We start from the raw sequence: 13,726 nt of genomic DNA, 5'->3' as shown, positions 1-13,726 counted from the left end.
CCATCGGTTCCGGACTCTGCCTGACAGCATCTCGGCCTCCGAACCTGAGCTCCGTCACCCGGACTACCATTAGTGACTCCGTGGTCCCAGGGACTTCTCCACTCCACTCTTTTGAACGGACTGTCCTGCTACTTGTAGTGCTCCGGCTACCGGACCCCTTGCCGTCAGTAAGGTGTTCGGCCCAGTGGATCCACCTCCTGGGTCTGCCCGTCCACCTGGCCCTAACAGTAAGAACAGGCCATGGATCCCACCGAAGCACTAGCGGCCTTGCAGCAGGAACTCACACGCCAGCGTGAGACCCAGACCCGCATGCTGAATTTCATGTCTTCTGTGGATACCCGGCTGAACGCGCTACAAGCAGCGGCCACATCCTCGGCATCTCGGGTTTCCACTGTACAATCCACGGCCACTGCTCCCGTGGCAGCCTCCTCGGATGCCTTCAGTCTTCGTTTGTCCTTACCACCCCGGTACGCCGGAGATCCCAAGACCTGCAGGGGATTCATCAATCAATGCTCTCTCCATTTCAAGCTGCTGCCGCACTTGTTTGCCTCCGACCAAGCCAAGGTCGCGTTCATGATGTCCCATCTGGAGGGAGAGGCACTGGCCTGGATGAACCCCTTGTGGGAGAAGGAGGATCCGGTGACCACCAACATCCAGGAATTCCTGCAGGCATTTCGTGGCACCTTTGACGAGCCCGGACGCGCCTCCGCGTCTGCCTCATCTCTCCTCCGGCTACGTCAGGGGACTCTGACGGTGGGCCAATATGCCATCCGTTTTCGCACCTTGGCCTCGGAACTCGGGTGGAACAATGAGGCACTAACCGCCACCTTCTGGGAAGGACTCTCGGGTTGAATTAAAGATGAGATGGCTGGTCGTGACGTGCCGTCCACCCTGGATGCCCTGATTGCCCTAGCGACTCGAGTGGATCTTCGCTTTCAGGAACGATCCAAAGAGGTGTCCCGTGAGAGACGTCCGATACGGCATTCCTCTCCTCCGCAGAAGCCCGCTATACTTCAGTCAACGTCGGCTGGTGTCTCCGTCCATGAGCCCATGCAGATCGACCGTTTGCGACAGTCTGAACAACGCCGAGCAGAACGGCTCGCCAAGGGTCTCTGCTTCTACTGCGGAGAGGGCACACACCTTCTACGCTCCTGTCCAGAGAGGCCGGGAAACTCCAAAGCCTAGGGTTGGTAGGAGAGGCCACCCTAGGTGCTGGGACTCTCTCAGACCCGGTTACGTGGACTGTTCAAGTGACAACGGGAGAGACGCGGTTCACGGCCGAGGCGTACCTCGATTCTGGGGCAGCAGGCAATTTCATCCAGCAGGCCACGGTGGACAAGTACCAGGTGCCTGTTACTCCACTCGATAAACCCCTCGTGATTGCCTCAGTAGATGGGAGACCCTTCTCTGACACCATCTCGTGGATTACCAAGCCGGTGGAACTGCGTATCGGTGCCCTGCACACCAAGAACATCGCTCTCTACGTCCTCCCACACATGTCTCATCAAATCCTGCTGGGACTCCCCTGGTTACGGACACACGAACCGTCAGTCAGCTGGGGTACTGGTGAAATCACCCGATGGGGCTCCTCTTGCCACGAGAACTGTCTAAAGACTATACAACCCATCCGACGACCTCCGGTTCCAGAGTCCCTACAGGGACTGCCCTTGGCTTATTGGTCCTTCGTGGACGTCTTTGATAAAAAGGAGTCAGAGGTACTGCCGCCACATCGTCCTTACGATTGTGCCATCGACCTGCTCCCGGGAACTACACCACCTCGAGGACGGATATATCCGCTGTCTCCTGCCGAAACAAGGGCCATGTCTACCTACATCACAGAGAACCTGGCAAGGGGATTCATTCGGAGATCCTCCTCTCCTGCTGGAGCAGGCTTCTTCTTCGTTAAGAAGAAAGAGGGCGACCTACGCCCATGCATTGACTACCGGGGATTGAACCAAATCACCGTGAAAAATAAATACCCCCTGCCGCTCATCCCCGAATTGTTTGATCGGCTTAGAGGAGCTCGTGTGTTCACCAAGTTGGATCTTCGGGGTTCCTACAACCTGGTCCGCATCCGCTCTGGGGACGAATGGAAGACCGCGTTCAATACTCGCGATGGGCACTATGAATACTGTGTGATGCCCTTCGGCCTGTGTAACGCACCAGCAGTCTTTCAGGAATTGGTGAACGACGTGTTCCGGGACCTCCTCTACGTCTGTGTGGTGGTGTATCTTGATGATATCCTGGTCTTTTCTCCGGACCTCCAGACCCACAGAGAGAACGTGCAGCTGGTACTACAAAGACTGAGGGAGAATCGTTTGTACGCCAAGTACGAGAAGTGTGTCTTTGAGCAGTCTTCTCTTCCCTTTCTGGGTTACGTAATCTCCGATACCGGCCTGCAGATGGATCCTGAGAAGGTCTCTTCCATTCTCAACTGGCCCCCTCCTTCTGGACTGAAGGCAATCCAACGCTTTCTGGGATTCGCAAACTATTACCGTCAGTTCATCCCTCACTTCTCTGCTCTGACTGCACCTCTCTCCGCCTTGACCAAGAAGGGGGCTAATCCAAAAGCTGGTCACCTGCGGCCAACGCCGCGTTTGGCTCCCTGAAACAGGCATTTGCTTCCTCCCCTGTGCTCCACCGTCCGGAGTTAAACCGACAGTTCACCTTGGAGGTGGATGCCTCCTCCTCGGGAGCCGGAGCAGTGCTCATGCAGAAGTCCTCCTCCGGGAAGATGGTTACTTGCGGTTTCTTCTCCAAGAGCTTCTCAGCGCCTGAACGCAACTACACCATCGGTGACAGAGAGCTATTGGCAGTCAAACTGGCTCTGGAGGAATGGCGCTACCTTCTGGAGGGAGCAGTGTACCCCGTGATCATTTACACGGACCACAAGAACCTGGAATACCTGCGGTCCGCTCAGCGACTGAACCCACGGCAAGCCAGGTGGTCCTTGTTCTTTGCCAGGTTCGATTTCCAGCTCCATTTCCGACCCGCGGACAAGAATGTACGCGCAGATGCCTTGTCCAGGTCATTCATGCCCATGGAGCACGAGGAGGAGACATCCCAGCCCATCATCTGCCCTAGTAAAATCATTCCGGTGGCCCCTGTCACCCTGGCCCAGATACCGCCCGGGAAGACCTATGTCTCTGAGAGTGACAGACAAAAAGTGTTGCACTGGGGCCATGCCTCGAAAACAGCCGGCCATGCTGGTCAGAAGAGAACATGGAGTACGATTGTACGTCACTACTGGTGGCCATCCCTTCGCACGGACGTCGCTTCTTTTGTCTCAGCCTGCTCCTCTTGTGCCAGGAACAAGACGCCCAAACACCTGCCATATGGTCGTCTTCTGCCTCTGCCTATACCCTCTGTTCTGTGGCAACACATTGCAATGGACTTTATTACAGACTTGCCCCTGTCCTCCGGACACACAGTCATATGGGTCGTGGTGGATCGGTTCTCCAAAATGGCTCATTTCGTCCCTATGGCTGGACTGCCCTCAGCCCAGGAACTCGCTGACGCTTACATACAGCACATCTTCCGGTTGCATGGCTTTCCATCACACATTGTGTCCGACAGAGGAACTCAGTTTACCTCTCGCTTCTGGAGGGCTCTCTGCAAACATCTGGGAGTGACTCTGGACTTTTCTTCAGCCTACCATCCTCAGTCGAATGGCCAAGTGGAACGAATCAATCAGATCTTGACCTCCTTCTTACGTCACTATGTCAACGCCCATCACGACGACTGGTCCACGCTTCTTCCTTGGGCTGAATTCTCCCATAACCACCACGTCAGTGAGTCCTCCTCCAGCTCTCCCTTCCATGTCGTTTACGGACTTCAGCCTTCCGTCCCATTACCGGTATCCTCTTCCTCGGATGTCCCTGCTGCTGATGCTGTAGCCCGTGACTTTGCAACAATTTGGGACTCTGTCAAGGCGTCCCTTGGACGTGCTTCCCTGCGGATGAAGAGACACGCAGACAAGAGGCGTCTGGATCCTCCGTGTTTCTCTCCAGGAGATCTGGTCTGGCTTGCTTCCAAGTACGTCCGATTGAAGCTACCATCATACAAGCTGGGTCCTCGCTACATCGGGCCGTTTAAAGTCCTCAGCAAAATTAATGAGGTCTCCTACAAGCTGCAGCTCCCGGCCACGATGAGGATACCCAACTCCTTCCACGTCTCCCTGCTCAAGCCGGTTGTCCTTGGTCCCTTCTCCGCTGCTGCCGGTTCGGCTCCTCCTCCTATTGCTGATGATGACATCTATGCGGTAAGGGATATCGTGGCCATGAAAACCGTACGGGGCCGGCAGTTCTTCTTGGTGGACTGGGCAGGGTATGGTCCTGAGGATAGGTCCTGGGAACCCCGGGAGAATGTGGGTACTCCTCTGATACGTGCCTTCCTGTCCCGGTTGCGGGGAGGGGGGCGTGGGGGGGGGTACTGTCACGCTCCCCGGGTCCCCTGTCCTGCTCCCCGGCTCACCTGCCACGCTCCCCGGCTTCCCTGCTTCACTCCCCGGCTCCTCTGTTAGGCGTCCCCCGCTCCACAGCCTCCAGCCCCCATCACCTGCGGTCCCCAGGCGGCCCGGTCCCCGCTCCCGGCGCCCGTCGGCAGCTCTGCTCCAGGCCGGCTCCCCTGCTTCCTATTCACCGCTCCCTGCCCTGGCTTCTGGCACCCGGGCCTCGCGCATGCGCATTAGGGCGCGCGCGCGGTCATTGACCCTCTCTTAAAGGGCCAGCGTCCACTGACAGGATATTGAACACACAGGTACAGGGTATAAAGGGGTTTAATGTCCAAGTGGGCGGGGCCTGTTCTTCCGTGTTTCCTAAGCTAGGAGTCAGGTCTCCTTTCGTCTGCTGGTATACTTACCTATCTCTCTTCTAGAGCCGCTCCTGCCTCGCCATCCGGTCCTGACGATTCCCGAACCCCGAGCGCTGACTGTCTGCCATCCCATCAGTCCGTACCATCCCTGATCCTTGTGGTGATCCGTCCTCTCGCTCCATCGGTTCCGGACTCTGCCTGACAACATCTCGGCCTCCGAACCTGAGCTCCGTCACCCGGACTACCATCAGTGACTCCGTGGTCCTAGGGACTTCTCCACTCCACTCTTTTGAACGGACTGTCCTGCTACCTGTAGTGCTCCGGCTACCGGACCCCTTGCCGTCAGTAAGGTGTTCGGCCCAGTGGATCCACCTCCTGGGTCTGCCCGTCCACCTGGCCCTAACACCCTCATATGGCAAGATTGACGGAAAAATAAAAAGGTTATGGAAGAAGAGGAGAAAAAAAAAACAAAACTGAAAAACAGAAATTTGCCCATCATGAAGGGGTTAATACCATTCTAGAAGACCTTACAAGGTTATTTATGTTTTTGGGAGGCAATTGGAGACTTTTCAGGACTTGCAAGTCAAATTTTTGGGATCATTTCAACCGAAGCGGCCAAATTTGAATTTTGAAAAATTCGCTCCTCCGTAAATATTTTACCCTTTCATAGCCACTATGCCTTGAGGATATTTTGAACTATATTTTTCTCAAGCCTCCATTGGGGTTACCTTTTTGCCGTCTATACCATCCCGCCCCGGAGGACCGCGGAGACCCTTATCGCCTTTAAATCCTGGGATTCCCGGTAAGCCTGGTGGACCGGGGGGACAGTCCTTGCACAAATCCTGCAAAAATAAACAAAAATGTCAAAAATATAAATGGTTTCAACTGTTTAAAAATGTATGCACCATGGAGTATTAGAGTATGGGAGTCACCCTGCCCTTAGCTTTTTTGGATTTGTATATACGTATATCAGGAGACCACTAACCACTAGGTAAAAAACCAACTGGACACCAGTCAGTCTAACCTCGGGGGTCACGTTGGTGCAATAATCTGCAAAGGTTTATCTAATTCTGGACTTGTTCCTTAAAAGACGCCCCCAAAACCAACTCATTTCCCTTACAGCTGTGAAATCCACTAGATATGTCAGTTTTACCTTAACGTAGACTTCCAATTCTGGGGCTTTGATCAAAGAGGCCGGACCCTAAAAAAGAGAGACTGTAAGTATGGGAGGATGTGCTACAATGCAGGTTGTATCATCCATCTAGTTAGTACGCCAGCTCCAAATCTTCAAATTATAGAACATACCTAAATTAACAAAAACGGATATAAAAAGATTGGAATATTTTTACAATTCCCTGGTGGTCTAGAGTAGTGGATGGGTTAATTTCAGCTTTTCTCATTTCTCAATGTATTGAAGGGATTATTTTTTTGTTAGCTTTCCAGGTTGCCTAGAGAAGGGATAGGATGATAACCCAAAATAATTCCAGCTGTCCTGGTGGTCTAGGGGGGGGTGAATGGCTTACTTTTGGGAGAAAAAATGAGGGGTCTGTCTTATAATCTGAATGTAGCTTACTAGGAGGTGGTGGAGAGGCGTAACAGGAGGCAGGGGCAAAGCTACAGGCGCTGTGCTGTGGCAGCTGTGCTGGGGCTGCCGGCGCTTTGTTACGGAGGTTATGCTGGGTCTGCGGTGGCTGTACTGGGGCTGCAGGCACTGTGCTGCGGTGGCTGTGCTGGGTCTGCGGGCGGTGTACTGGGCCGGCTGTGCTAGGGCTGTGGGCGCTGTGCTGGGGCAGCTGTGCTGGGACTGCTGTGTTGGGACTGCTGTGCTGGGACTGCGGGCTGCTGTCCTGAGGCTGTGGGCTGCTGTGCTGTGGGTTGTGAGGGGCTTCAAATAATGGCACTCAGAGGCAACGCGTGCACATATGGAGCTTTCGGCTCAAGATCTCATCTGCGCATGCGCCGCTTCCGGCCCATTGATCTCCTAGCAGCGGACTTAAGGAAAATAGTGCCCGGAAGTGGTGCGTGCACAGATGAGATCTTGGCTTGTCACTGAGACAATAGATCATTCTGTGCATGCGCTGACTCAGTGCGCCATTTCTTTAAAGCCCACACCGTCGACAGTTTCTGGGACAGCATCTTGGACACCCACCAAACCGTCTGCAGCATCGCCCTGCTCTACCACCACCCCTGCCTCCTGTGATCCCGCTCCACCACTGCTACCGCCCCCCCCTGTAAGACACCACTGGATTATAAGACGGTCCTTAAGTTTTCACCTTTTTTTCTCTAAATTTGGGGTGCGTCTTATAATTTGGTGCATCTTATAAGCCGAAAAATATGGTAATTCAGAGGATAATTATGCAGTCAGATTGAACTAGAGACCAATGAGACAACAGCTAACTCCCACCAATCCTGTATGACACAATACCCTGAAACGAGAATTAAGGGGTATAAACAGGTAACAACCTTTTTCAGGCTCCTGTCACCAGATTCATTCTACAGGACTTCAGCCTAGGATCCATGGTTCCATCTGGAGGATCACAGACCTGCTTTTCTATTAATTCATTCTACAAGACTTCAACCTAGGATCCACGGTTCTGTCTGGGGGATCACAGAACTGCTTTAGGATTCATTCATTCGATAGGACTTCAGCCTAGGATCTACGGTTCCATCTGGAGGATCACAGAAATGCTCAATGCTCATCTTAAAGATTTCTAATCCTTGGCGAGCCAGTGGAAGGTTGAGACTCAGTTGCTTCTACCATCTTGTGTTCTTGCAGGGAATGTACAATATGTTTTTGCATGTTGGTGACCAATAAAGTCTTACCAACGTGTGGTTCCCTCACTTTGTGTTGTGTGAGTAGTGTTCTTCCTACGGGGAAAGAGTGCGGGCATTCAGTAGGATGAGTCCTGGACCTTACGGTCTTTCTGAAGACAGCTGACGAGAGCACGCAGAGACCATGTTTTCATAATAACTAATAGAATATTTCCATGCTATAGTATTCAAGCACATTTTTCACTGCTACCTTATAGTAGAGTTATTAATACAATATCGATATAAGCAGAGGACTTCAGCTTAGGATCCACAGTTCTGTTTGAGGGATCACAGAACTGCTTTAGAATTCATTATTTCTACAGGACTTCAGCCTAGGATCCATGGTTCCATCTGGAGGATCACAGAACTGCTTTAGGATTCATTCATTCTACAGGACTTCAGCCTAGGATCCACGGTTTCATCTGGAGGATGACAGAGCTGCTTTAGGATTCATTCATTTTACACGACTTCAGCCTAGGATGCACAGTTCCCTCTGGAGGATCACAGAACTGTTTTAAGATTCATTCATTCATTCATTCTACAGGACTTTAGTTTAGGATCCACGGTTCCATTTGGAGGATCACAGAACTGCTTGAAGATTCATTCATTCTACATGACTTCAGCCTAGTATCCATGGTTCTATTTGGAGGATCACATAATTGCTTTAGGATTCATTCTACAGGACGTCAGGATAGGATCCACGGTTCCATCTGGAGGATCACAGAACTGCTTTAGGATTCATTCATCCTACAGGACTTCAGCCTAGTATCCATGGTTCCATCTGGAATATTACAGAATTGCTTTAGGATTCATTTATCCTACAGGACTTCAGCCTAGGATCCACGGTTCCATCTGGAGGATCACAGAACTGCTTTAGGATTCATTCCACAGGAATTCAGCTTAGGATCCATGATTCCATCTGGAGGATCACAGACCTGCTTGGAGATTCATTCTACAGGACTTCAGCCTAGGATCCACAGTTCCATCTGGAGGATCACAGAACTGCTTTAGGATTCATTCATTCTACAGGACTTCCGCATAAGATCCACAGTTCCATCTGGAGGATCACAGAACTGCTTTCGGATTCATTCTACAGGACTTCAGCCTAGGATCCACAGTTCCATCTGGAGGATCACAGAACTGCTTTAGGATTCATTCATTCTACAGGACTTCCGCATAAGATCCACAGTTCCATCTGGAGGATCACAGAACTGCTTTCGGATTCATTCTACAGGACTTCAGCCTAGGATCCACAGTTCCATCTGGAGGATCACAGAAATGCTCACTGCTCATCTTAAAGATTCTAATCCTTGGCGAGCCAGGGGAAGGGTGAGACTCTGTTGCTTTTACCATCTTATGTTCTTGCTGTGAATGTACTATATGTTTTTGACTGTCGGTGACCAGTAAAGTCTTACCAATGTGTGGTTCCCTCACCCTGTGTTGTGTGAGTAAGGTTCTGTCCACATGTAAAGAGTGCGGGCGTTCAGTGGGATAAGCCCTGATCCGTACGATCTTTCTGAAGACTGCTGACGAGAGCACCCACAGACCTTCATGTTTTCACAATAACTAATAGAATATTTCCATGCTACAGTATCCAGGCTCATTTTTCACTGCTACCTTAGAGGAGAGTTATTAATCCAATATTGATATAAGCAGAGGCATTCTGACATACCGGCTCTCCCGCTGGTCCTCTCTCTCCCGGATTTCCTGGAAAACCCTGGAAAGGGAAAAAAGAATAAGTGAATTAACTGAAGTCTTCACATCTCTGCTAATTTATTATTTATGGCATTTTTTCATATGTAAATATAAGATATCCTTATCACGTTAAAAACCCCTAAACCCCCGCCCACCAGGGACCAGATGAAAATAACGCTTCCATATGTAAACGATGCCCGGGACGATCATGCTGTAATGTAGACATATCTGAAGATATCGCGCCTCTTTTCCACCTAATTAGTGAAGTCGCTCTGATATATTTGGCTCTGAGCTTTTGCTTTAAAATCTAAGATTAAAGACGGAGTAACTCAGAAAAAGGATACTCGTGATGGAAGGACCGCAGGCGGCCGGTATTAACATGCAAAACCTGTTCTCTTAACTCAGGAAGGAAAATATATTTTTTATCATTTTTTTCTATATCTGGATATCTAGATAGTTTTGTTAAAATGAAGGTCTCTGACTTTTAACTGTTGCTGCTCCAGAGTCCAAATCAGTGTTTCCCAAACTCCAGGCCTCATGGCCCCCAACAAGTCATGTTTTCAGGATTTTCCTGCTGCTCTAGAGTATAACTGCTGCTGCTCCGGAGTATAACTGCTGCTGCTTCAGAGTCTAACTGCTGCTGCTCCGAAGTCTAACTGCTGCTGCTCCAGAGTCTAACTGCTGCTTCTCCGGAGTATAACCGCTGCTGCTCCGGAGTATAACCGCTGCTGCTCCGGAGTATAACCGCTGCTGCTCCGGAGTATAACCGCTGCTTCTCCGGAATATAACTGCTGCTGCTCCAGTGTATAACTGTTGCTGCTCCAGAGTATAACTGCTGCTGCTCCAGAGTATAACTGCTGCTGCTCCAGAGTATAACTGCTATTGCTCCGGAGTATAACTGCTGCTGCTCCAGAGTATAACTACTGCTGCTTCAGAGTATAACTGCTACTGCTCCAGAGTATAACTGCTGCTGCTCCAGAGTATAACTGCTGCTGCTCCGGAGTCTAACTGCTGCTGCTCCGGAGTCTAACTGCTGCTGCTCCAGAGTATAACTGCTGCTTCTACGGAGTCTAACTGCTGCTGCTCCGGAGTATAACTGCTACTGCTCCGGAGTATAACTGCTACTGCTCCGGAGTATAACTGCTGCTTCTCCGGAGTCTAACTGCTGCTGCTCCGGAGTATAACTGCTACTGCTCCGGAGTATAACTGCTACTGCTCCGGAGTATAACTGCTGCTGCTCCGGAGTCTAACTGCTTTTTCTCCAATGTACCCATGGAATTGTCAAGGCAGATGGCTAACTAATGAAGACTGCCATGCTAGGCCAGGCTTAATAGGAGATGACTAATTTTACAGTACAGTGCTATTACAGTGTGTTGTATAAAGGATCACATTATCCTAGGTTGAAATTCCCTAAGGGGACTAATAAAAATTGTAAAAAAAATGAACAATTATTTTTACAAGTAAACAAATATATATATATCAACACTCTTTTCCCAGAATTTACCTAAAACTTAAAATAAAAATAATAAAAAATATATATATCTGGCATTGCCGGATGCGTAACGGTCGAAACTAATTGTAACGCAGAGAGGAGTATATTGTTGGGCTGGAGATAAGTTACTCCCAGCAAGTGCCTCTCTAGCATTGGTGAGCAGCAGAGTGGGGTCACACCTTGTCCTGGAGCCTCTCTCACTTCATCCCCGCCCCAAAACTTAATAGTTTTGTATATGTTTGTTCAAAGTCTCCTCTGCCACTGAAATCGGTGCTGAGCTCTGTGCTTGGCTCTGTGCTTGGCTCTGTGCTTGGCTTTCCCTGTCACTCCCAGAGACAATGAATGTAGGGGCAGGGTCCTGGAGTGATCGGCTGGCCTATTCAGCTCCTGGTGTCAGGGGACAATTTGGGGTGACTGGGGGATATAAGTCCCAGGTTCTGAAGATCATACAGATCTAAGAATTATCACCTATCAACTCAATCAATATCCTCTACAGCAGACAGTTCATGCATTACTTACATCTTGCCCTGGGGGACCTTGGGGACCTGCTGGACCTGCAAGACCTCTTGCACCCTGTAAAAAGGGAAATACTCTTGTTAAATACATCGTTTCACACTTATTTGATTTTCAAATTTCAAAGCCAAAAGTCTTAAAGGGAAACGGTCATTATTTTCATGCTGCCTGAACCACAGCCAGATATGTTTCACTCCAAAACACTGCAAAATTCCAAAGAGAGCATACCCTGCCAGGGACTGAGTGTCTTGACTGACTAGTCAGATGCAATCTGCAGGGGATTCTCTGCATCAAAACCATTGATTGATAGGTCTCTCCATTTGACCTTTCATTGAACCAGAGAAGGCACCAGGGACTTGCCTAGAACCACTCAGCGGGACACATAGTCCTCGGTTGACTTTACAAAGCAATTGTGCCGACACAGTGTCTGATTGATGCTGCCCATGGTTCGGGTAGTGTGAATCTGATGGCAAGTTCCCTTTAAATCTTATATTTCAGAGGCACAGTAAACACCCCTAAATTGGTGGCCCATAGGACATATAGTGATGTCAATGGTGGTCAGCTTTTGATTCCGATGGCCCAACATCATCAGGTTGATCGTTTCTATGACTGCCTACAATGTTTTGGAATCTACTTTGTTAAATGATATTTTTTTAACATTATACAATTTAATATAGCATTTTTAAAGAATATTTTAAAAAGGTTGTCCCCTACGTTTACATTGATAGCCTATCCTTAGGATAAGCCATCAATGTCTGATTGGGCAGGGACCAATACAAGGCTTCCCCTCCAATAAGCTGCTCTCGGTGCCGGCAGCAACAGGAGGAAAAGTTGAGTTCCAGAGCTGCCCCATCTTTCGATAGCAGCCGGGTACTGCACATCCACCTCCTATTGATCTGAATAGGCGGCGTGTGTGAAGTATCCATCCATGGCCACTATCAGTTGATGAGACAGCTTTTGAAAAGCACTGAGAGCAGCTGATTGGCGGGTGTCATGGTGTGATATTGTGGGTTGTGTATAATGTTGTGTAGGTTCATATTTTAGGCGTGTTGCTCTGTTCATTCTATGTATTATTTATCCTGTCTGCAGGTTAATAACCCCCTGCAGTGCTTCTGTCCCTAAGTGTGGGGGAGGGGGTCCTGGAATCCACCCAAACTCTCTGTTTACTGGGAAGATTATTCAGTCTGGCTGAGACAAGAGACAAGCAGGAAGATTTATCCTCTGTGGTTGAAGCTGAGGCTCCCCAGAGTGACCTGGACATTTTTCGTTTACTGGACTGTATCCCTGTTCCTGGACTATTTTACCCTCTGTGTGGTGGATTATTTTTATGGTCCTTCTGGATTGCATGGAATAAAGGTTCTTTGGATTGTTCACCCATCTCTCGCTCTGTTGACTGTGTGATATCAGAGAAAGGACCCTGTGACAGTGGGGTTCCGAGTGTCTGACTCCGGAAGATTAGATATTAATGACCTATCCCAAGAATAAGCCATCAACGTACAAATAGTGGATAACATCTTTAATGCTAATTTGAAAGTTATTGACAGAATGAATTTGTTGACCAAATTTGTGAAAGGAAATATTTAAATTGCTCAAAAAATAAATCAGTTTACGACCCCCAAAAAATAAGTCGGATAAAACTGAAAGCCGCTTCTCTTTATGATGGTTTAAATATAATCCAACAGGCTCATAAAAATGACAATTTTCTCTTTGAGTGCGACTATAAAACCGTCTAATCTCAATAGGATTATATACAAAATTATGGGAAGCAATTACTACTGAGTGATGTTACATATTTTCAAAATTTCTTTTAACTATTTAAAAAAATAAATAAATAAATAAAATACATAAATATATGTATGGCTCTTGGGTGTGGGTGCGACATCTACCACTGTACCCACTAGTGCCACCACCCTGCCAAATAAAAGTATGAAATGAAATAAGAAAATACCTGTTCTCCTTTGTCCCCAGAAGGTCCTGAGGAGCCCTACAAAGAAATAATGATGTCACATAATATATAACAGACAGTGCACAATAGGGCTTTAACTGTGAGATGATCTAGGTAAGAATGAAGAACTTTGTTCTAATGGAAGGGATGTGCGAGACACAACCTCTTGAAGCCATGAACGGCTGCTCTAGATCATAGAAATGCATCTTGATGACTTTGGATGATACGAGTTAAAATCCGCAGCACTGCCGTAGAATGATAAATGGAAGGTGATTTTTTTTTTTCCAACGTGTTTCGGAATGGAAACTCCTTCATCAGGATGTTCTACTCCGAAACGTGTTGCATAAAATCACCTTTGAGAACTTCAATTTTTCATTCGGATTTTCACTCTTATCATCCACCGTCAGACATCTACATTGTCACATAGTAAATTCCAAATGTTTTTGATCCCTTTAACA

General features: G+C 48.7%; 1 protein-coding gene across 1 annotated transcript in view; it reads right to left on the bottom strand.

The window, feature by feature from the left end:
* The window catches only part of COL22A1 (collagen type XXII alpha 1 chain), a 515,443-nt gene that overhangs the window by 90,456 nt on the left and 411,261 nt on the right, over positions 1-13,726 (bottom strand). The window contains exons 41-45 of the mRNA XM_075316011.1: positions 13,272-13,307; positions 11,330-11,383; positions 9,296-9,340; positions 5,966-6,013; positions 5,541-5,654 (exon numbers count right to left, since the gene is read on the bottom strand). Of these exons, the coding sequence (XP_075172126.1) occupies positions 5,541-5,654; positions 5,966-6,013; positions 9,296-9,340; positions 11,330-11,383; positions 13,272-13,307 (297 nt within the window). The remainder of the gene's footprint in view (positions 1-5,540; positions 5,655-5,965; positions 6,014-9,295; positions 9,341-11,329; positions 11,384-13,271; positions 13,308-13,726) is intronic.

This window comes from Anomaloglossus baeobatrachus, chromosome 6 (genome assembly GCF_048569485.1).
Source record: "Anomaloglossus baeobatrachus isolate aAnoBae1 chromosome 6, aAnoBae1.hap1, whole genome shotgun sequence".
Lineage (NCBI taxonomy): Eukaryota > Metazoa > Chordata > Amphibia > Anura > Aromobatidae > Anomaloglossus > Anomaloglossus baeobatrachus.
The sequence above is the reverse complement of the archived record's forward strand: the minus strand, read 5'-3'. Positions and strand labels throughout refer to the sequence as shown.